Source organism: Lithobates pipiens, unplaced genomic scaffold (assembly GCF_037356315.1).
Source record: "Lithobates pipiens isolate NorthernLeopardFrog02 unplaced genomic scaffold, aLitPip1_a1.2 Scaffold_27, whole genome shotgun sequence".
Taxonomy (NCBI): domain Eukaryota; kingdom Metazoa; phylum Chordata; class Amphibia; order Anura; family Ranidae; genus Lithobates; species Lithobates pipiens.
Genome location: NW_027507788.1, coordinates 37926870 through 37950478, shown reverse-complemented (window position 1 = coordinate 37950478; position 23609 = coordinate 37926870). Strand labels below are relative to the sequence as shown.

Below are 23609 nucleotides of genomic sequence, written 5' to 3'. Positions count from 1 at the left end.
GCTACGTGTGACAAGTCACTGATCTCTGCTCCCGATCACAGGGAGCAGAGATCAGTGGCACTGTCACTAGGCAGAACGAGGAGATGCTTGTTTACATTAGCATCTCCCTGTTCTTCCTCTCCGTGAGACGATCGCGGGTATCCCCATGGCAATCGAGTCAACGGGACCTGCGACTCGACTCATGTAGCTTGCCGCATGCTCGCTTGCGTACGCAGGCCACCTCTTAAAGGGCAACTTACAGGTACATTAGTTTGTTTGTACAAGCCCTTCTTCTATTGGCGTGAAGCGGTCGGCAAGTAGTTAAACAAACCTCTCCACTAACTAGATGTTTTGGGCAAAAGCCCATCTGAGTTGATATCCCCCCCCCCCCCCCCCACAAGCTGTATAAACTTTGATTGTGTGTCAGCAAAAATCTCTCCCCCCCATAAAATGTGAGCACTAATTTAAATGCTTATCCCACCCCCTAAGCATAAATTCCCTTTGAATCCCAAAACTCTCCCCAAACAAAAATCCCCCCCCATGTGATCCCCAACCCAGCATAAATCTTTGCCCCCCCCCCCCACCTATACTCTGCCCATATTTCAGCTGATTCCTCTGGCTTGTCCGAAATTTGAGCAGTGCATATCCTTGCCTGCACTGCTCCACTGGACAAAATTTGATCTTTCAAATGTCTTTTGTCAGAAAGTTGTCAGGTTAAGAGCACCTGCAGCCAATCAGAATACAATAGCCCGCCAGGGTGGTTTCATTCAATCGCACTGTTAGCGTGGATGGAGGAATCTGTTTGATTTATTTTGCTTAGCCTGGAAGCTGAATGAAATCTGTATGTGTATGGCCAGCTTCAAACCTCGTCAGCCTATAAACAGTGCATGCATTTCCTAGGCTACTTCAGCCTGACTTTGTAGGCTGTAGTTATTGTCCCTATCAATGCAGTGACATCCAATCATCCTCCTAACATCCAGATTCGTAGTTCAAAATCTTATAGAATAATATGTTTTATCTTAAATTTCAGATTTTGTGTCCTGTGGCATATTGTAGCATTGTATATTGGATGACCGGTCAGCCCTTGGAAGCTACACGTTTTCTCCTTTTTACTGCTCTTTCCACATCTACTGCTCTTGTGGCCCAGTCTCTTGGGCTTCTTATTGGTGCAGCATCCAACTCCTTACAGGTGAGCATCAGTCTTTACAAACTCCATAGCCTTTAAGTCTAGGGGTCAAATTATATGTATAGTTATACGCAGGGCTTTTTTTCTAAGAGAATAGGTACAGGAACTCCCCCCTTTTGGGAGTTACCCATTGCCTCTACCTACCTCTGAGCACCAGTCCTTGGTTCCACCCCCTACCCACCTCCTAGCACTGCCCCTTTTAGAGAATACAGAACCAAGTAACATTTGTATGGAATTTGTTATTGATAACAAAAAAAGCAGTAAAATAGACCCCCCACAGCCAACAACAATAGACCCACCAGCAACAATAGACCCCCCCTGCAACAATGGATTACCCCTACAACAAAATACCACCGAGCAACAATAGACCCTCTAGCAGCCAGATATAATAGACTGCTCCCTCAACAGTAGATCCCTCCCAGCGACAACTGACCCCCCCAGCAACATAAGACCCACCCCAGCAACAATAGACCCCCCACTAGCAATCAACCCTTCTGCAGAAATATATCCCCTCCAGCAACAATAGATCCATAAGCAGCCAGCATCAATAGACACTGTAGCACAACCCAGCACTCCTTGCTATTACATACATTTAGTAGTGGAGGTGCCGGAACTGCGTTCTGCCATGTTCCCGCTGAAAAAAAGCCCTGGTTATATGTGTATTAAAATGATTTTGCTCATAGCCTGCATTCTTTTTATTATGTTGAATGTTTGTAATGGACTTGTAATGCTAATTTTACCAATCCTTTTTATTTCTAGGTTGCAACCTTTGTCGGTCCAGTAACTGCAATACCTGTACTATTATTCTCAGGCTTCTTTGTCAGCTTTAAAACCATCCCGACATATCTGCAATGGAGTTCCTACATCTCATATGTCAGGTCAGAGGAGATCAAATTAAACAATTTCTGTACCTTAATCTTGACATGTCCATGCACAGAGCCATACGAGGGCTGTACAGTGTCCAGAGCCTCTGTAAAAACTTTCCAAGGACCTACAGCTGTTGCATACAGCCATCCATAGACAGCAATTAGAAGACGTGGCTGTATGCGGTTATGTCCTGGAGGTGGTGTAAAGCACACATGCACATGAATGTATGCTTTTAATGCAAATAGTCTGCATTCAGAGCCTATGCCGTGCATGTGCTTTCCATTTTTTGTGGGTGTGAGTGCTTTATGACTCGGTGTGGATGTTCTGAAATCTCTACAGCCCCCTTAACTATTTATAAAACCTTTTTTTACCATTATTTAATCCAAACATTTCGTGGAAGTGTCAGTTGCTGTCTGTGCCTGACCCCCATGCTATGTGGGCAGACAGCTACTTGTTAGTAGTGATGGACGAACTTCCGACGGGACGTTTCGCGAACGCGAAACGCGAACGGGCACAAACGTTCGCGAAAACGACCGTTCGCCGCGGGCTCCATTGACTTCAATGGGAGGCGAATTTCGCAAACCTTTAGGTCGAATTTGCGGCCACGGGGTAATTATTAGGGGGTAGCACGTAGTCCCACCACCTGGACAATAGCATAATACATGTATGAGGTGAATTTGGGATCGATAACTACAAGCATTTTTTTTTTATTTGGGAAATTGTTCTGACAATTCAGGACTATGGAGCTAATGAAGGCAATGGAGGAGAGGGAAGGTCAGGGACCAGGGTAGGCAAACAAGAGGGTGCAGGAGATACAGAGCACTGACAGCAGCACCGTAATACAGAGCACTGACATCAGCACCGTGACATACAGCGCTGACAGCAGCTCCGTGACATACAGCGCTGACAGCAGCTCCGTGACATACAGCGCTGACAGCAGCTCCGTGACATACAGCGCTGACAGCAGCTCCGTGACATACAGCGCTGACAGCAGCTCCGTGACATACAGCGCTGACAGCAGCACCGTGACATACAGCGCTGACAGCAGCTCCGTGACATACAGCGCTGACAGCAGCTCCGTGACATACAGCGCTGACAGCAGCTGCGTGACATACAGCACTGACAGCAGCTCCGTGACATACAGCGCTGACAGCAGCTCCGTGACATACAGCGCTGACAGCAGCACCGTGACATACAGCGCTGACAGCAGCTCCGTGACATACAGCGCTGACAGCAGCTCCGTGACATACAGCGCTGACAGCAGCTCCGTGACATACAGCGCTGACAGCAGCTCCGTGACATACAGCACTGACAGCAGCTCCGTGACATACAGCGCTGACAGCAGCTCCGTGACATACAGCGCTGACAGCAGCACCGTGACATACAGCGCTGACAGCAGCTCCGTGACATACAGCGCTGACAGCAGCTCCGTGACATACAGCGCTGACAGCAGCTCCGTGACATACAGCGCTGACAGCAGCTCCGTGACATACAGCGCTGACAGCAGCTCCGTGACATACAGCGCTGACAGCAGCTCCGTGACATACAGCGCTGACAGCAGCTCCGTGACATACAGCGCTGACAGCAGCTCCGTGACATACAGCGCTGACAGCAGCTCCGTGACATACAGCGCTGACAGCAGCACCGTAAGCAGCCCCAGGAGGAAGTCAGCACAGCACAGGGATGGTGTGATCCCCTCATAATAAGAACCCCCAGGAGGAAGTCAGCACAGCACAGGGATGGTGGGAGCCCCTCATAATAAGAACCCCCAGGAGGAAGTCAGCACAGCACAGGGATGGTGGGAGCCCCTCATAATAAGAACACCCAGGAGGAAGTCAGCACAGCACAGGGATGGTGGGAACCCCTCATAATAAGCAGCCCCAGTAGAAATATGACACCGCTCAACCTCTTCAAAGAGGAGGGTAGGGGCATATAGTACGGTGTGCTTTTTTGGGTCAGGGAAGTGAGCCAAATGAATTAAGAAGGTCTGTGTGCTTGATTCCAAAAATTGTTTATAGACATATACATGGTCTACTGATCACATGTGTTGAATTCCTCCGAGATCCATGCCTCATTCATTTTTAGAAATGTGAGGTAGTTAACACTGTCGTGAGCTAGGCGAGTACGCTTATCGGTCACAATCCCCCCTGCTGCGCTGAACGTCCTTTCGGACAGGACACTGGATGAGGGGCAAGCCAACAGTTCGATTGCAAATTGGGCAAGCTCTGGCCAGAGGTCAAGCCTGCCCACCCAGTAGTCTAGGGGTTCATCACTCCTCAGAGCGTCCACATCGGCCGTTAACCCAATGTAGTCGGACACCTGACGGTCTAGGCGTTCCCTGATGCTGGATCCGGATGACACCTGTCGATGGGTCGGCTGAAAGAATGACCTCATATCCGAAGTCACCAACACATCTTCAAACCGGCCTCTTCTTGCAGGCGCTGTTGGATTGGTACCCGCAAATCCTTCTCTGGGAGTGGGAATTGCTCCTCTGCCAGCGCACGCAAAAGCAGAATGCAGCATTTCTCGAAGCAAGGCCTGGAAGTGCTGCATTCTGACAGCCCTCTGCGACGGCGGTAACATTTCCGCCATTTTGTGTTTGTACCGGGGATCTAAGTACGTTGCCACCCAGTACTGGTCCTTGACCCTCATGCTTTTTATACGGGGGTCCCTATTAAAACACTGGAGCATGAAGGCCCCCATTTGCACTCAAGCGGAAGGTATGTGGTGGTGGTGGTGTTGTTGGTGGTAGTGTCTTTGGGGGTGCACATAGCAGAGAGTGAAGAAGAGGGTGCAGATCGAGAGGATGAGGAGGGTGCAGAAGAATAAGGCTGAGTGAGCCACTCAACCAAGTCTGGTGCGTCCTTTAAAGTAATTGAACGCACCTTCTGCAACTTCCCACTTTGGCTCAAGGCTGTTGCTCCTGCCCTACCCCTACCACCCCTGCGGAAGGGCCTGCCTCTTCCTCTGCCTGTCATTTTTTAAATCACCCTGTGACAAAACTCTTAGTCCCTATACCGCTGAAGGACTGCTGCAGTATAGGGCAGCGGTCAGCAGTAGTGCACGTCAACCCTATGTATTGTGGACCGATAGCGGTCCTTACAGAACAGCAGACTGTAACGCACTCAGGCCTATGTACCGTAGCACCCTATACCAAGTTACCAGTCCTTATAAGAACTTTTGTGGACCAAGCAGGTTGTGTGTTAGTGATTAGCAGACTGTACGTCAGTCCCTATACCAATGAAGGACTGCTGCAGTATAGGGCAGCGGTCAGCAGTAGTGCACGGCAACCCTATGTATTGTGGACCGATAGCGGTCCTTACAGAACAGCAGACTGTAACGCACTCAGGCCTATGTACCGTAGCACCCTATACCAAGTTACCAGTCCTTATAAGAACTTTTGTGGACCAAGCAGGTTGTGTGTTAGTGTTTAGCAGACTGTGCGTCAGTCCCTATACCGCTGAAGGACTGCTGCAGTATAGGGCAGCGGTCAGCAGTAGTGCACGGCAACCCTATGTATTGTGGACCGATAGCGGTCCTTACAGAACAGCAGACTGTACTGCACTCAGGCCTATGTACCGTAGCACCCTATACCAAGTTACCAGTCCTTATAAGAACTTTTGTGGACCAAGCAGGTTGTGTGTTAGTGTTTAGCAGACTGTGCGTCAGTCCCTATACCGCTGAAGGACTGCTGCAGTATAGGGCAGCGGTCAGCAGTAGTGCACGGCAACCCTATGTATTGTGGACCGATAGCGGTCCTTACAGAACAGCAGACTGTACTGCACTCAGGCCTATGTACCGTAGCACCCTATACCAAGTTACCAGTCCTTATAAGAACTTTTGTGGACCAAGCAGGTTGTGTGTTAGTGTTTAGCAGACTGTGCGTCAGTCCCTATACCGCTGAAGGACTGCTGCAGTATAGGGCAGCGGTCAGCAGTAGTGCACGGCAACCCTATGTATTGTGGACCGATAGCGGTCCTTACAGAACAGCAGACTGTAACGCACTCAGGCCTATGTACCGTAGCACCCTATACCAAGTTACCAGTCCTTATAAGAACTTTTGTGGACCAAGCAGGTTGTGTGTTAGTGATTAGCAGACTGTACGTCAGTCCCTATACCAATGAAGGACTGCTGCAGTATAGGGCAGCGGTCAGCAGTAGTGCACGGCAACCCTATGTATTGTGGACCGATAGCGGTCCTTACAGAACAGCAGACTGTAACGCACTCAGGCCTATGTACCGTAGCACCCTATACCAAGTTACCAGTCCTTATAAGAACTTTTGTGGACCAAGCAGGTTGTGTGTTAGTGATTAGCAGACTGTACGTCAGTCCCTATACCAATGAAGGACTGCTGCAGTATAGGGCAGCGGTCAGCAGTAGTGCACGGCAACCCTATGTATTGTGGACCGATAGCGGTCCTTACAGAACAGCAGACTGTACTGCACTCAGGCCTATGTACCGTAGCACCCTATACCAAGTTACCAGTCCTTATAAGAACTTTTGTGGACCAAGCAGGTTGTGTGTTAGTGTTTAGCAGACTGTGCGTCAGTCCCTATACCGCTGAAGGACTGCTGCAGTATAGGGCAGCGGTCAGCAGTAGTGCACGGCAACCCTATGTATTGTGGACCGATAGCGGTCCTTACAGAACAGCAGACTGTAACGCACTCAGGCCTATGTACCGTAGCACCCTATACCAAGTTACCAGTCCTTATAAGAACTTTTGTGGACCAAGCAGGTTGTGTGTTAGTGATTAGCAGACTGTACGTCAGTCCCTATACCAATGAAGGACTGCTGCAGTATAGGGCAGCGGTCAGCAGTAGTGCACGGCAACCCTATGTATTGTGGACCGATAGCGGTCCTTACAGAACAGCAGACTGTACTGCACTCAGGCCTATGTACCGTAGCACCCTATACCAAGTTACCAGTCCTTATAAGAACTTTTGTGGACCAAGCAGGTTGTGTGTTAGTGTTTAGCAGACTGTGCGTCAGTCCCTATACCGCTGAAGGACTGCTGCAGTATAGGGCAGCGGTCAGCAGTAGTGCACGGCAACCCTATGTATTGTGGACCGATAGCGGTCCTTACAGAACAGCAGACTGTAACGCACTCAGGCCTATGTACCGTAGCACCCTATACCAAGTTACCAGTCCTTATAAGAACTTTTGTGGACCAAGCAGGTTGTGTGTTAGTGATTAGCAGACTGTACGTCAGTCCCTATACCAATGAAGGACTGCTGCAGTATAGGGCAGCGGTCAGCAGTAGTGCACGGCAACCCTATGTATTGTGGACCGATAGCGGTCCTTACAGAACAGCAGACTGTAACGCACTCAGGCCTATGTACCGTAGCACCCTATACCAAGTTACCAGTCCTTATAAGAACTTTTGTGGACCAAGCAGGTTGTGTGTTAGTGTTTAGCAGACTGTGCGTCAGTCCCTATACCGCTGAAGGACTGCTGCAGTATAGGGCAGCGGTCAGCAGTAGTGCACGGCAACCCTATGTATTGTGGACCGATAGCGGTCCTTACAGAACAGCAGACTGTACTGCACTCAGGCCTATGTACCGTAGCACCCTATACCAAGTTACCAGTCCTTATAAGAACTTTTGTGGACCAAGCAGGTTGTGTGTTAGTGTTTAGCAGACTGTGCGTCAGTCCCTATACCGCTGAAGGACTGCTGCAGTATAGGGCAGCGGTCAGCAGTAGTGCACGGCAACCCTATGTATTGTGGACCGATAGCGGTCCTTACAGAACAGCAGACTGTACTGCACTCAGGCCTATGTACCGTAGCACCCTATACCAAGTTACCAGTCCTTATAAGAACTTTTGTGGACCAAGCAGGTTGTGTGTTAGTGTTTAGCAGACTGTGCGTCAGTCCCTATACCGCTGAAGGACTGCTGCAGTATAGGGCAGCGGTCAGCAGTAGTGCACGGCAACCCTATGTATTGTGGACCGATAGCGGTCCTTACAGAACAGCAGACTGTAACGCACTCAGGCCTATGTACCGTAGCACCCTATACCAAGTTACCAGTCCTTATAAGAACTTTTGTGGACCAAGCAGGTTGTGTGTTAGTGATTAGCAGACTGTACGTCAGTCCCTATACCAATGAAGGACTGCTGCAGTATAGGGCAGCGGTCAGCAGTAGTGCACGGCAACCCTATGTATTGTGGACCGATAGCGGTCCTTACAGAACAGCAGACTGTAACGCACTCAGGCCTATGTACCGTAGCACCCTATACCAAGTTACCAGTCCTTATAAGAACTTTTGTGGACCAAGCAGGTTGTGTGTTAGTGATTAGCAGACTGTACGTCAGTCCCTATACCAATGAAGGACTGCTGCAGTATAGGGCAGCGGTCAGCAGTAGTGCACGGCAACCCTATGTATTGTGGACCGATAGCGGTCCTTACAGAACAGCAGACTGTACTGCACTCAGGCCTATGTACCGTAGCACCCTATACCAAGTTACCAGTCCTTATAAGAACTTTTGTGGACCAAGCAGGTTGTGTGTTAGTGTTTAGCAGACTGTGCGTCAGTCCCTATACCGCTGAAGGACTGCTGCAGTATAGGGCAGCGGTCAGCAGTAGTGCACGGCAACCCTATGTATTGTGGACCGATAGCGGTCCTTACAGAACAGCAGACTGTAACGCACTCAGGCCTATGTACCGTAGCACCCTATACCAAGTTACCAGTCCTTATAAGAACTTTTGTGGACCAAGCAGGTTGTGTGTTAGTGATTAGCAGACTGTACGTCAGTCCCTATACCAATGAAGGACTGCTGCAGTATAGGGCAGCGGTCAGCAGTAGTGCACGGCAACCCTATGTATTGTGGACCGATAGCGGTCCTTACAGAACAGCAGACTGTACTGCACTCAGGCCTATGTACCGTAGCACCCTATACCAAGTTACCAGTCCTTATAAGAACTTTTGTGGACCAAGCAGGTTGTGTGTTAGTGTTTAGCAGACTGTGCGTCAGTCCCTATACCGCTGAAGGACTGCTGCAGTATAGGGCAGCGGTCAGCAGTAGTGCACGGCAACCCTATGTATTGTGGACCGATAGCGGTCCTTACAGAACAGCAGACTGTAACGCACTCAGGCCTATGTACCGTAGCACCCTATACCAAGTTACCAGTCCTTATAAGAACTTTTGTGGACCAAGCAGGTTGTGTGTTAGTGATTAGCAGACTGTACGTCAGTCCCTATACCAATGAAGGACTGCTGCAGTATAGGGCAGCGGTCAGCAGTAGTGCACGGCAACCCTATGTATTGTGGACCGATAGCGGTCCTTACAGAACAGCAGACTGTAACGCACTCAGGCCTATGTACCGTAGCACCCTATACCAAGTTACCAGTCCTTATAAGAACTTTTGTGGACCAAGCAGGTTGTGTGTTAGTGTTTAGCAGACTGTGCGTCAGTCCCTATACCGCTGAAGGACTGCTGCAGTATAGGGCAGCGGTCAGCAGTAGTGCACGTCAACCCTATGTATTGTGGACCGATAGCGGTCCTTACAGAACAGCAGACTGTAACGCACTCAGGCCTATGTACCGTAGCACCCTATACCAAGTTACCAGTCCTTATAAGAACTTTTGTGGACCAAGCAGGTTGTGTATTAGTGTTTAGCAGACTGTGCGTCAGTCCCTATACCGCTGAAGGACTGCTGCAGTATAGGGCAGCGGTCAGCAGTAGTGCACGGCAACCCTATCTATTGTGGACCGATAGCGGTCCTTACAGAACAGCAGACTGTACCGCACCCAAGCCTATGTACCGTAGCACCCTAGACAGACCAAGTTACCAGTCCTTATAAGAACTTTTGTGGAACAAGTGAGTTGTGAATGATTAGCAGACTGCAGCAGAAGGGCAGCAGTCAAGTATAATATTCTTTCTATATTTGGAAGAAAGAATATTATACGTGTACAAGCCTATTACCGTACCACTGATACCAGTCCTGAAAAGAACCTTTGTGGAACTAATAGTAACAGCAAGTCTTTAAAATTATCCTCACTGCCTGACACACTGCTTCCTGCCTGTCCCTATACAAATTGGCAAAAAAGAGTAGGCTGGAACGATTAGCTGGAACAGCTCTTTTGTGGACCTGATAGTAACAGCTAATGATGATGATGATGATGATGATGAAGAAAGACTAATCTGGCTGAGCTGTCCCTAAAATAGCAGCATACAGCGCTCTGTCCCTTTATCTAAACTGACAAAAGAAACTCAGGCTGCTGACCTAACACCTATACCAGTCCTGAAAAGAACTTTTGTGTACCAAATAGCTAGCGTTTTCTCTGTCCCTACTCCACACAGGATCCTTTCCCTACAGTGACAGAAGAAAGAATGTAAAATGGCCACCGGATCGGGTGTATTTATAGGTTAGGGGGAATGTCCAAGTGTCCATGAGCTGTCATGTCTCAATTGGTTGTCCTGTAACACATGATAAACGTGTCACGAAAGGTTAAAGTTCTTGTATACATTAAACACGTAAGTCCGCCGGGGCGAACGACGGAAAAAGGCGTTCGAACCCGCGGACGGCGAAAGTCGGAAATTCGCCGCGAAACGACCGCCGGGCGAACCGTTCGGCCATCACTACTTGTTAGCAAACATTAGACGATTGTGATCTATTATCTGTAGACCCATAAAGTACTGAACCACTTCAGCCCCAGAAGAATTAGCCCCTCAATGACCGGAGCACTTTTTACAATTTGGCACTGCGCTGCTTTAACTGGTAATTGCGCGTTCATGCAATGCTGTACCCAAACTGCGCCCATTTTTTGCCACAAATAGAGCTTTCTTTTGATGGTATTTGATTGCCTCTGCAATTTTTATTTTTTGCAATATAAACGTAAAAATACAGAAAATGTTGAAAAAAATTATATTTTCTACTTTCTGTTATAAAAAATGCCAATAAACTCAATTTTAGTCATACATTTAGGCCAAAATGTATTCAGCCACATGTCGTTGGTAAAAATGTCAATAAGCTTATATTTATTGGTTTGCGCATTAATTATAGCGTCTACAAACTAGGGTACATTTTCTGGAATTTACGCAGCTTTTAGTTTATGACTACCTATCTCATTTCTTGAGGTGCTAAAATGGCAGGGCAGTACAAATGCATTTCTGTTTGCGCATGATTGGATGATGGAAGTGAGCAGAGTGTCACCATATTCATTACGCTCTGGGGGGGGGGGGGGGGTAAATCCCTTGAAAAGTGCAACTTCCCTTGCAAAGAGAACACTCTATTTGTCATTAGTAAATCACCCCCCTATGTATAAAGTGTATATGTCAGTGTAAAGGACTGTCTATCATTTATTGTGTATATATAGTGTATTAGTTCAAAAGTACATAAAGATTGCTGCAGATTTGTACATGCTCAAAAAGGCAGCAAATGAAGATTTCGATTATCTGTACTGCTTTTATCATATCTCCCTTTGTCCTACAGATATGGATTTGAAGGTGTAATCCTGGCCATTTACGGAATGGACCGCGCCGACCTTCAATGCTCTGAGCTTCCTTGCACATTCCAGCATCCCCAACAAGTCCTGCAGCAATTAGATGTTGAGGATGCAAAGCTATATGTGGACTTTCTAGTGCTGGGAGGGTTCTTTATTGGGCTCCGCCTTCTCGCTTATCTTGTGTTACGTTACCGCGTTAAGTCGGAACGGTAGAAGGCAGTATTCACGGATTTTATTTCCATACACAGAATTCTGTTCTGCAAACGAAATACAGGACACAGACTTGTTACAAAAAAAGTCATCTACGAGATTCCCCACATTCAAATGTTCCAGTCACATCTCACTTTTTGTTTTCTGAACATCCATCATGATACGTTGAACTAAGTGATGGAAATATGCACAGTTTCTTCAGAGAGTGGCACAAAAGTCTCCTGTTCTAATTTTTGGGTAATGAAGCATGTTTACTGAATCTCTTTTAAACTGAAAATCAGCTTAGGGACCAAGATAGCCGATGGCTGCAGGGTATGGAAGAAGTACTACCTTGCCACCTAATGGAAGACTTTCAAGCAAGGAGTACTACCTTGTCAGCTTTTGGGGGACTTTCAAGCAAGGGGTAGTACCTTGTCACCTAATGGAGGACTTTCATGCAAGGGAAAGTACCTTGTCGGCTTTTGGAAGACTTTAAAGCAAGAAGTACTACCTTGTCATCTAATGGAAGACTTTCAAGCAAGGAGTACTATCTTTTCACGTGTCATCTAATGGAGGACTTTCATGCAAGGGAAAGTACCTTGTCGGCTTTTGGAGGACTTTAAAGCAAGAAGTACTACCTTGTCACCTAATGAAAGACTTTCAAGCAAGGAGTACTGCCTTGTCACGTGTCATCTAATGAAGGACTTTCATGCAAAGGGAAGTACCTTGTCAGCTATTGGAAGACTTTCAAGCAAGGAGTAGTACCTTGTCATCTGATGGAGGAATTATATTGTTGCTTATCCTTCTAATTGTCTCAAGAGTATAGAACCAGATCTTCATAATTATATCCCACCGCATGTAACATTATTTATCTAGAATTTTACTTTATAGGGTGTCATTCATGACGTCTACCAGATGATTACAAGGACCTATACTTCTCGTTGACTTAAAGCAAGCTTGTGTTTTGTCCATGTAAAGCAAAGCAATAAGTTTGCTGTAATGCCCAGTACTTAAACAGAAAATACTTTATTCCTCCACCGTTCTCCTCAGTTGCAAGGAATGAGGAAAGTACCTGGTACTTCCAGGTGTGAAGGCACACATGACTCCTCAATCTATATTTCAGTGTAACTGCTTGCTGATTGGTCCAATGATGTCACCTGGGGCTGGGGGAGCTCTCAACTCTGTTCAAAATGGAGAAATTTGGAACTTAAATGGGACGGTTTTGATTGCATTCAGTAGCTGAACAGAACAGCATTGATGTGAGGGGTAGGTACATACATGTAGCTGGGGAGGAGGGCATTAAAGTTAAACTGTGTTTTGCCATGGTGTTAATGCAATGTTAACAGTTTTTTGGGGATAAGTAGATAAATACTAACAGGATTGAAATATCATTCCAAGAGAAAATGCTGCTACATGAACCCTCTAGTATTGATTAATTAATTAAAACCCCAAGTCTTTGATTACTTAATCTTTAGTGAAGGTATGATCACCATGTCTGAGCCATGAACCTCTCTTTCAAAGAGATCACATGGTTAAATGCCTAGGCTTCTAGTTATGTGAGCATCAATATAGAAGCAAGAAGTAGTAGGCAATCATAGTGTAATGCCCACAGAGGACAGATCTTTAACAGTTACTATTGTCAAAAACCTTTTCAATATTTTTTTTTGCCTTTTGTGTATTCTCTACTCTTGATGATTTAATTTTTTTTATATTATGTTGCTTTGTTTAATATCACATATTTAAAAAATCACTTGAAAGTATGCTATATAGAGTACAATTTTTTTTAGGAAATGTTATTGCACTCCCATACATTACCTGACTTTGTTCTATAGATATTAACTACCTCTCTACCAAAGCTATTTTTTTATATTTTGCATACCTTAAAATGCACATTTAAGTATGAAGGTTGATTAAACACCCAACCACCCCCCAAACAATATATGTTTTCTGAATGAAAAGACTCTGGAGAATACAATAATGGTAGTTGCAATTTTTAATGTCACATGATATTAGCACATGTTTATCAAATGCAAACTTTCAGTAATTAATACACTAAGGTTAATTTTAGTGCACACACACACAATATATAACCCAATGTTTGGCAAAATATAAAAGATGAGATTGTGAAGAGTAAATAGATAGCCGATATGTCAAGCCTTAAAATTGTGCATGTCCATGAAACGGCAACAAACTTTGGTACCCAGGTTAGAGAATTACTGCTTCCACTCCAATGTTTGCAGTGATATGTAACGTGTAGCGCAATTGTTTTCATGCATAGGCATACTTATATTAAATGTAGCCGTACTCATACTCATTGCATGCGTTTATATTCTTATGTGTGTGTATGCGGGGGTGGCTGGACTTAAAACTATTTTGTTTTTTTTATTTTATTTTATATGTGACATTATGTTTTTACATTTATTTTTTTTACAATTACTTTACTGCTTTCAGATATAGGGCCAAAGGGCTCTCTTTAATGTAAGAACAGCAGGAGTCTTTTAGACCTCCTGATGTCTCTCCTGCCCTCTACAGAACCAGAGTACAGATTATGGGAAGGAGAGGGGGTGAAGGGGTGCTGTTTCTTCAGTGGACTGTAGAAGAATCATGTCTACATGAAAGCCTATCGCCTGATTTACAAATGTAAACACAGTATTCGATTTACTAAAACTGGAGACTGCAAAATCTGCCGCAACTCTGCAAAAAAAAAATCAGCTTCAAGGTTTTTTTTTTCAAAGCTTAATTGAACAAGCTGAAGTTAGATTGGCTACCATGCACAGCTGCACCAAATGTTGCACTCTCTAGTTTTAGTAAATCATACCCAATGTTTTAAAAGGATGGTACTCCTGGTTACCCTTTAGACTTATATATAGCATGCTTAGAAGAAAGCTCATGCTTTGTGCTGACTTCTGGGAAAAAGCATTGGGCCAATTTTTCTGCATAGTACTGTTGCTGTGGCTTCAAGGAGGAGAAATTTGAAGGTTTAGAAAATCATAATTGCTTGCAGATTAACATAAAAAAGTAGTACTTGCTTGTGTAAGCATAATGTGCATCTAACAAAGAATGCTTTAAAACATGGACTATACCTTATAGATGGTGCCCCCAAGAAAGATAAAAATGCTGATAGTCAATTCAGCCAGATGGCTTTAATCCATATTTGAAATATTAGTTTTGGAAGCCATTAAACAGTTAAAGGAGTATAGCGCGGTTCCTCTTTGCACTTCTATAGTTAGCAAGACCAAATTAGTATGAACTGCTCAATCTCATCATATTATACATTGTAGACCTTTCAGTTTTCAATGCCCCAAAATGTCTTAGCCCTTGTACACACGGTCGGAGATTCCGACGGAATGTGTCCGATCGGACCGTTTTGTCAGATATTCCGACTCTGTGTGGTCTACATTGGACTGTTTCCGTCGGAGTATCCGATCGGACAAAGTGCCATGCATGCTCAGATCAAATTCCTACACCAAAGCTTTTGGCTACTAGCCTGAATGAAGTCCCGTCGTAACAAAATGTCATCACGTCTGATTTTCCGACAACTTTGTCTGATCGTGTGTATGCAACAGTTACGGACAAAATCTGTCGGACAAAATCCGATGGATTTGGTTGTCGGAATCTCCGACCGTGTGTACAAGGGCTTAGAGGCACACTCAATTAACACTGCTGTTTGTTAGCCAAAGTATGTTGCCAACACCTATTCTTTAAATGTACAAGAACTACGTGTAGTATAAAGTTGATAAGGAACAGCATGGTCAGATTACTTTTGGCTACTCTAGTCACATAGTTATTTACATTGAAAAAACAGACAATTGTCAAGCAAATTTAACCTTTCTCAAACTCAAGCAGTTTTGGTCCAGATGAAGTCATAACAAAATTGGTTGTGAAAATATGATTATGTCTCTGAAGGCAAAAATAAATTCTTAACTAACCCCACAAGACAACTCCCTGAATCAACATAGTACAATACTTTCCTATGCAGTTAGAAATTTGAATACTATTATTATGTATGGAAATCATACAAATTCTGGTAGTGGTTTTGTCTCCTGTGTTATAACATTACATAATGTGATTACTCTGACCACAAGGAACCTTTTCCCCTATACACAGCATTAGTAAGACCACATAGGGAATATGCAGTTCAGTTCTGGGCACCAGTTCATAAAAAGAATAATCGGGGAACTGGAGAAAGTGCAGAGAAGAGCAACCAAACTGATAAGAGGCATGGAGGAGCTCAGCTATGAGAAAAGATTAGAGGAACTGAATTCATTTTCTCTTGAGAAGGGGGATATGATCAGCATGTATACTGTAAATACATAAGTGGTCAATATAGTGAGCTTGGTGTTGAGTCATTAACTTTCAGGTCATTACGAAAGGACAAGGGGCACCCTTTACGTCTGGAGGAAAAAGAGATTTAACCTCCACACACGGAAAGGTTTCTTCACAATAAGAGTTTTGAAAATGTGGAATAGACTCTCAAGAACTAGTTCTAACCAGCTCAATACATTTCTTTAAAAAAGAGCTGAATACATTCCTAAAGGAACAAAATACAACTGGGTATTTATATTTGTAGGTAATAACACCAGAGATTGCTGATCTAGGGAACATCTGATTGTCTTAATGGGATCAGGAAGGAATTTGATTCCCCCACTAGAACAAATAAGGTCACGCCTAACTGTTATTTTTTTTACCTTCCTCTGGATCAACTGTGGGTGTAGGATTCTGTCTGTATATGGAAGTTTGCTATTTATGTGATGAACTTTTTTCAACCTAAGTAACTATGTAACCTCTTCCTTTATTGATGGTAAAAAAAATTCTCTTGTCCCATGTACAGTGTGTGCGGTAAAAAGTTAAACTGATAAAATTTGCGTTGGGTTTTGACTGTATTCATCTATGCTAAATAGGTCACCTTCAAATTGTCTTTCTTTCTAATCTACACAAGCCCAGCTGTTCTAACCTTTTATTATAAGCCCCCGTTCTGGCTATTGCTTTCACAATTTGCCAGCCCAGAGAGTAATCAAACAGCAGCTGGAACAAAGAACATTAATGTTAGATGCTCTTCTGCATCCCTTACATTGTGAAAATACCTCTCCCAATGTTTTTATTAATATAGTTGGCAGCACCTGTATCTTCTCCGTGTCATGTTTACAACATGGTGCCTAAAATTGTACTCCATGTTCAAATCGTGGCCTTATAAGTAATTTATACAGGTATAATTATATATTTATGTTATGTTAATGATATATTATAATGTTATATCTCCTTTTTATGCAATCCAAGATTGTATTTTTTATTTTTTTATTTTTATTTTGTAGCTACAGCTTGGTAATGTGTGCTACTGCTTAGCTCTCTGTTAGCTAGAATCACACCTTAATCTCACCATGAAAGGTGTATGTACTTTTTCTTGAAAGGTAGCTCATCACAACGTGCAGTATTACATTACCATGCATTATGATGCACTAAAAATACACATGTGTTGGAAAGGTACATTGGGGTGTCATTAAGAATTGATGACATCACAGCATCACAAACGGCAACAAGCAAATTTTCATGTGTTGCAGTAATGCGCAGGCTAACACGCATGTTCCCGCAGCGTGAAGGTAGAAGGGAGTCTGAATTGCCCATGTTTCCATTTTTAGAATGATCCATCTGTAAACATGCTATTACCTTGCTGAGTTTTATTTTTATTTTACCAGGCCAGCAATAAAAAGATTGGGCCTTATACTAGACCCTGAGTAACACCCCTATTATACCTCTGCCCATTTAAAATTTGGTGCTTTTACAATCTCCTTATTTTCACATGTCCTTTAACCTGTTCCCACGTTCTCTCATATTTCTTTTCAGTCATATTACCTTAAATTTTTCCAACATTCAAGTTTATATTTAATGCCTTTAAAATGTATGTACAGTATATGAGCTATATAAGACCCCATGCTGAGACTATTATTGTTCTATTTATGCTTTTTTTAGCAGGTGATTTTATTATCTCCATTTTGGCTTCTGTGGCACCCAACACATTTGCAACCTCCCCAGCAGGTCTGGCTTATTCTTATTCTCTATAAATCATACCCAGGCCGGGCAGGGTAATGTTGGCCCACATATATGTAATCTTGGGGCCATTGCCTTTCTCAAGCCTTGATAGGTTCTATTAGAATAAGATGCTTTCATTTTACCCATTCTAGTCCATGTTATGTATCTCCCAAACAGAGATGTGGAGGAACAAGGCTGCTAATTTACCTGTGCTTTGTCATGTCCATATCTCCATGGGTAGATTGCATTTCCCTAAACACTTCTGTCCTAACGTGAAATCCTCTGCTGTCCAGGGCCGGGACAAGGGGTGGGCAGGAGGAGCAGTTGCCCTGGGCACTGTGGTATCATGTGAAGTGGGGGGCACACAAGTAGATGGGGGAGGGGGTTTGTGTTGAGAAGTGTAATTTGGAGGGGAGGAAGCAGGTAGGAAATGTCCTAGGAGGGCAAATATGGGGATGTGTGCTAGGAATGGTGATTTGGGGGGATTTGTGTTGGGAGGGGGGAATAGGTGAGGAAGCTAGTAGGGGTGGTTGGGGGTATCTGTGCTGGGGGGAATCTGTGCCAGATTGGGGGAGGGAACTTTGTGATGGAAGGAGGGATTTGGAGTGGGGGAGAGGATTTGTGCTTAGATGGGTAATTTGAGGGTTAGGGGATATGTGCTAGGAGGGGGAACTTTTTGTGGCGGGGGGATTGGTGCTAGAGCCATATGGGTAGAGAGAATTTGAGCTGGGGTAATAGGGGGCAAAGATTTGTGCTCAGAGGGGCAATTTCAGGAGGGGGACAGATTTGTACTGAGAGAAGGGGGAATTCTTGCTTAGGAATTGAGCATGCTTATTAGTATAACGTTTTTTTGGAAGGGGAGGTGTTTTTTCGCTTACACCTAATAACTAATAACATATGGGGGGCGCAATTTGGCATGGTCGCCCTGGGCTCTAGATGACCTTGTCCCGGCACTGCTGCTGTCCATTTGGGAGTGATGGCATAGCTTGCAGGTTATGGCTCTTCTATGTGTATCCCTTCCTTGGCATTCAACCTCACTTTTTCCCACCTAGCCAGAGGACCTCAAAGGAAACTTGTGCTAAGAGAAGAACAAGGCTGCAAGTGCTGATTCTGCTTTTTAAAAATGTAAACTGCCCGGCTGTAATGCTGAGTAGTGGCTTCAATAGTTTTAGTCCCAGGGCAACTATGCAGGTCAGGTGTTCTGACTTCATTGGTTGCATTTTCTTTGATCATTAATTCAGAAAATATTGAAGGCAGTGACGGACAGCCAAGTAATTAGCATTTCCAGGAGGTTGGCAATTCTAGCCTAATTATTTCCCTCAGTACAGGTTTCTTTTATGACCTCAGGTTTTGCTTTACGTTATGTAATTAAATTCTTATTTTACTCAGATGGTGTATATTTTCAGATTTATTTTTAGAATATGTCTTTTAATCAAATCTCTGAAATGCTGCTTTATTCTATAGTTTTGCAATATAAACTGCTGCTAGTATATGCACTGACATCCTTGTGTTGCTTTAGAATGTGTCTGCTCCACTAAGCAATACTGCCCTAATACTAAATCGCAGTCATATGTATGAGAGGTTTTGTGATGGTAAAACATCAAGTAGTAATTATATATCAAATGTTTTTTTTTACTTGTGAAATACATCCATTTTATTCAGATCTTTAAATGCACTTTAAGTTTTTTTTTTTTTGGCAGGCATGCTTATTGTATTGTATTCCACAACGCTATTCTAAGAATATCAGTGAAAATGTAGATGAATGTGTTAGAATTCTACAGACTACTAGATTTTTTTTTTTTTAATATTAATGTAATTAGGTCTTGAAGTAGTTAATATTTTGAGATGATGTATGGGTTGCCAATTCTATTGAAGGGTGTGCAAAATGACAATTGTAGTAGACTGAGCAAAGAAAGTAGATTGTAATGGTGCCATGGTTGCAACAGGTAACCTGCAATCTATGGTCACTGTCATGCACTGAAGCACATCTTGAATATCTCAACCCGAAGATGCGTTATGATAGAAATAATCTTTTTAAAAGAAACATATGCCATTCTTGCTGCTTGAGAAGATTATAACATTTTGTTTCATGTATTAAACTGTAATAGTATACTTACTGTACATGTTTGTGTTTTTGTATTGTCTATGCTTACTGAAGTCTTTAACAATTGAGATTATTTTATATACACTAAAGGGACAATTGTTTGTGCACTTGACCATCATATCTATATGAGATTGCTAAAAGATGAACTGTGGGATAAGCAAAATTGTCTGCGTTTTCAGTTTTCTGCAGGCAGCCTGTAGTGGATGGGACCTGCTGGGTCTGCTGTCTGCACAGACTATGTACAGCACAGAAGTGATGTCACTGATACTTAACAAGGTAATACCTGGGTTGACAAAGATTTTTGGCGCTCATGAAGTGGATTTAAATCATTTGTAGCTATTAACCGCTTAAGGACCGCCTCCTGCACATTTACATCGGCAGAATGGCACGGCTGGGCACAATCAACGTACAGGTACGTTGCTCTTTAAGTGCCCAGCTGTGGGTCGTGCCGGCACGCTCGCGACTCGGTCCTGAGCTCCGTGACCGTGGCCATGGGACCCGATCACCACTGGTGTCCCGCGATCAGGTCACAGAGCTGAAGAATGAGGAGAGGTCTGTGCAAACCGTGCTTCCTAGTGTGGCTGTCACCGATCGCCTGTTCCCTGTTATAGGGAAAGACGATCAGTGATGTCACATGCCAGGCCACGCCCCCCAACAATAAAAAAACACACACGTCACACTTAACCCCTCCCCGCCCCCTAGTGGTTAACTCCTTCACTGCCAGTGTCATTTAAATAGCACTGATTGCTGTATAAATGACAATGGTCCCAAAAATGTGTCAAAAATGTCCGATGTGTCCGCCATAATGTAGCAGTCACAATGAAAATCGCTGATCGCCGCCATTACTAGTAAAAAAAAAATATTAATAAAAATGCTATAAAACTATCCCCTATTTTGTAAACGCTATAACTTTTGCTCAAATACAATCAATAATCGCTAATTGCGATTTTTTTTAACCAAAAATATGTAGAAGAATATGTATCGGCCTAAACTGAGGAAAAAATTTTTTTTTTATATATATTTTTTGGGGATATTTATTATAGCAAAAAGTAAAAAATATTGCAATTTTTTTAAAATTGTCGCTCTATTTTTGTCTATAGCGCAAAAAATAAAAACTGCAGAGGTGATCAAATACCACTAAAAGAAATCTCTATTTGTGGGAAGAAAAGGGCGCCAATTTTGTTTGTGAGCCACGTCGCACGACCGCGCAATTGTCAGTTAAAGCGACGCAGTGCCAAATGAAACGCAAAAAGGTGCCTGGTCCTTTTGCTGCAAATTGGTCTGGGGCTTAAGCGGTTAATGAATATATATATATATATATATATATATATATATATATATATATATATATATATATATATATATATATATAAATGTTGCACCTGGAGATCAGCTTTAAAGAAGAACTGACTTACAACCCCACAAGAAAAGAGTAGGCATTGCAATGAAATCTGGAGCGAGAAACCACAAAATCACCTGAATATCTCAAAGTTACACCAACTGAACATATACAATGTTCCACCAGTTTTGATAGATTCGGGAGACTAAAAGACTGAATCATTTTGGATATTTGTGCTCAAAAGCTTACATTATGTCCAGGCTGTCTAACCCAGTGGTCCCCAACCTTTTTGGCACCGGGGACCGGCTGTGTGGATGAAAATTGTGCCAAGGACGGGGGGGGGGGGGGTTTCGGGGTCTCACGATTTTTTACGGCAATGGCTGGTGTTAATGATTCCATAATCACGGCACCATGCTTGATATGGTGTCGGGGTGATTGAAGCGTATTATTTCTATTATTACATTGCAGTAATAAATGAAATAGTTCAACTCGCCATACTGTAGAATCAGTGGGAGCCCCGAGTGTGTCACTTACCACTGTCGCCTGCTGCTAGATGTGTATAGTCACTTGCCACGCTGCCTGTCACCAGAAGTGGAATGTCACTTGCCACATCACCTGCCACACTGTCTGCCACAAGATGTGGATTGCCACCTGCCACGTTGCCTGTCACCAGATGCAGAGTGAGTGGAGCGCCCCTTGTGGTATGTCAGGCAGACAGCTGAGGGGGTGAACTACAAGTCACAGCACACCTCACCTGTACTCCCACACACAGCTCACCTGTCACTGATGACATTACATCTCTGTGGGATCGCCCCTCTGGATGTTGCAGGGTGTCTCTCTCCTCATGCTGTAACTGGTCTCATCTGGCAGAGGAAGGGTCCGGGACTCCTTCGGCTCTCAGTCTCTGGCTCCACCCTTCTGCCACCCCTGATCAGCTGTCTAGGGGGCAGGCAATCTGCGCCGTTGAATAAGGAATCCTAAGTTTTCACACACCGAGGAGCCAGGGGAGAGCGGCGATGCGGGGCAGGCAGTATGAGATGATGTCATCTCTCTGCTCCTCACTGCACCTCCGATAGGCTGGCTTTGAGGGCTGAAGAGCGGTGATGCAGAGGGGGCGGAGAGAGATGATATCATCTCTACTTGCCCGCTCGCTCGCTTCTTCCATCCACCCAGCGCTCTCATGCCAGTAGCCCAGCATGTGTCTTGCGACCGCCCGCACCCGTGGCCCACCTGCAGAAGGGCCATGGCCCGGTAGTGGGCCAGGGATCGGGGGTTGATGACCCCTGGTCTAACTGAAACCATTTAATCACAAAATAGACAAAATATCTTAGAATGTGGCCATTGTCAAGATTCCGATCCAACCACTGTACCATTTTTTTAGCAATATTTTCATTATATATACATGTTCTATTTATACCCCGTTTCAAAATTTCCTTTGTAACCATCATCGATCATTATTACGATCTACATTATATTACCAAAAGTATTGGGACACCTGCCTTTAAATGCACATGAACTTTAATGACACCCCCGTCTTAGTCCGTAGGGTTCAATATTGAGTTGGCCCACCCTTTGCAGCTATAACAGTTTCAACTCTTCTGGTAAGTCTGTCCACAAGGTTTAGAAGAATGTTTGACCTTTCTTCCAGAAGCGCATTTGTGAGCTCAGGCACTGATGTGGACAAGAAGGCCTGGCTCGCAGTCTCCGCTCTAATTCATCCCAAAGGTGTTCTACCCTGTTGTGGTTAGGACTCTGTGCAGTCCAGTCAAGTTTCTCCACCCCAAACTTGCTTATCCATGTCTTTATGGACCTTGTTTGTGTACTGGTACAAATCATTTAGTGGAAGGGAGATTATAGCGTGGAGTTGTTTTTGGAGGGGTTGGGATTGGCCCCTTACTTCCAGTGAAGGGAACTCTTAAGGCGTCAGCATACCAAGGCATTTTGGACAATTTCATGCTCCCAACTTTGTGGGAACAGTTTGGGGATGGCCCCTTCCTGTTCCAAAATGACTACAGTGCCCAAAGCAAGGTCCATTAAGATATGGATGAACAAGTTTTGGGTGGAGGAACCTGGCTGGCCTGCACAGTCCTGACCTAAACCCAATAGAACACATTTGGGATTAATTAGAGTGCAGACTGCGAGCAAGGCTTTCTCATCCACATCAGTGCCTGGCCTCAAAAAAGCACTTCTGGAAGAATGGTTAAACATTCCCATAGACACACTCCTAAACCTTGTGGCCAGCCTTCCCAGAAGTATGTGAAAAATGTGTCACTGGTACAAAAATCAAATGTGCAATACAAAAACTGTGGTAATTGATTAATAAGTGTTATCAGCAGCAACTAAAATGTTTTCACTTAATTGCGAAAAACCAGATTAAACAATATAAATACAGATAGCCACGCTAAATAGTATAGTACATCATATGTAATATAATAGTATAGTACATCAAATAGTATAAACATCAATGTATAATGT

General features: G+C 44.1%; 1 protein-coding gene across 2 annotated transcripts in view; it reads left to right on the top strand.

Annotated features, from left to right (window-relative positions):
• The window catches only part of ABCG4 (ATP binding cassette subfamily G member 4), a 104091-nt gene extending 90117 nt beyond the window's left edge, over positions 1 to 13974 (top strand). For both annotated transcript variants that reach the window (XM_077456820.1, XM_077456819.1), the window contains exons 13-15: positions 1010 to 1168; positions 1925 to 2043; positions 11463 to 13974. In XM_077456820.1, coding sequence (XP_077312946.1) covers positions 1010 to 1168; positions 1925 to 2043; positions 11463 to 11688 — 504 coding nt within the window. In that variant the 3' untranslated portion in view covers positions 11689 to 13974. The remainder of the gene's footprint in view (positions 1 to 1009; positions 1169 to 1924; positions 2044 to 11462) is intronic.
• The last annotated feature ends 9635 nt before the right edge of the window (positions 13975 to 23609 follow it).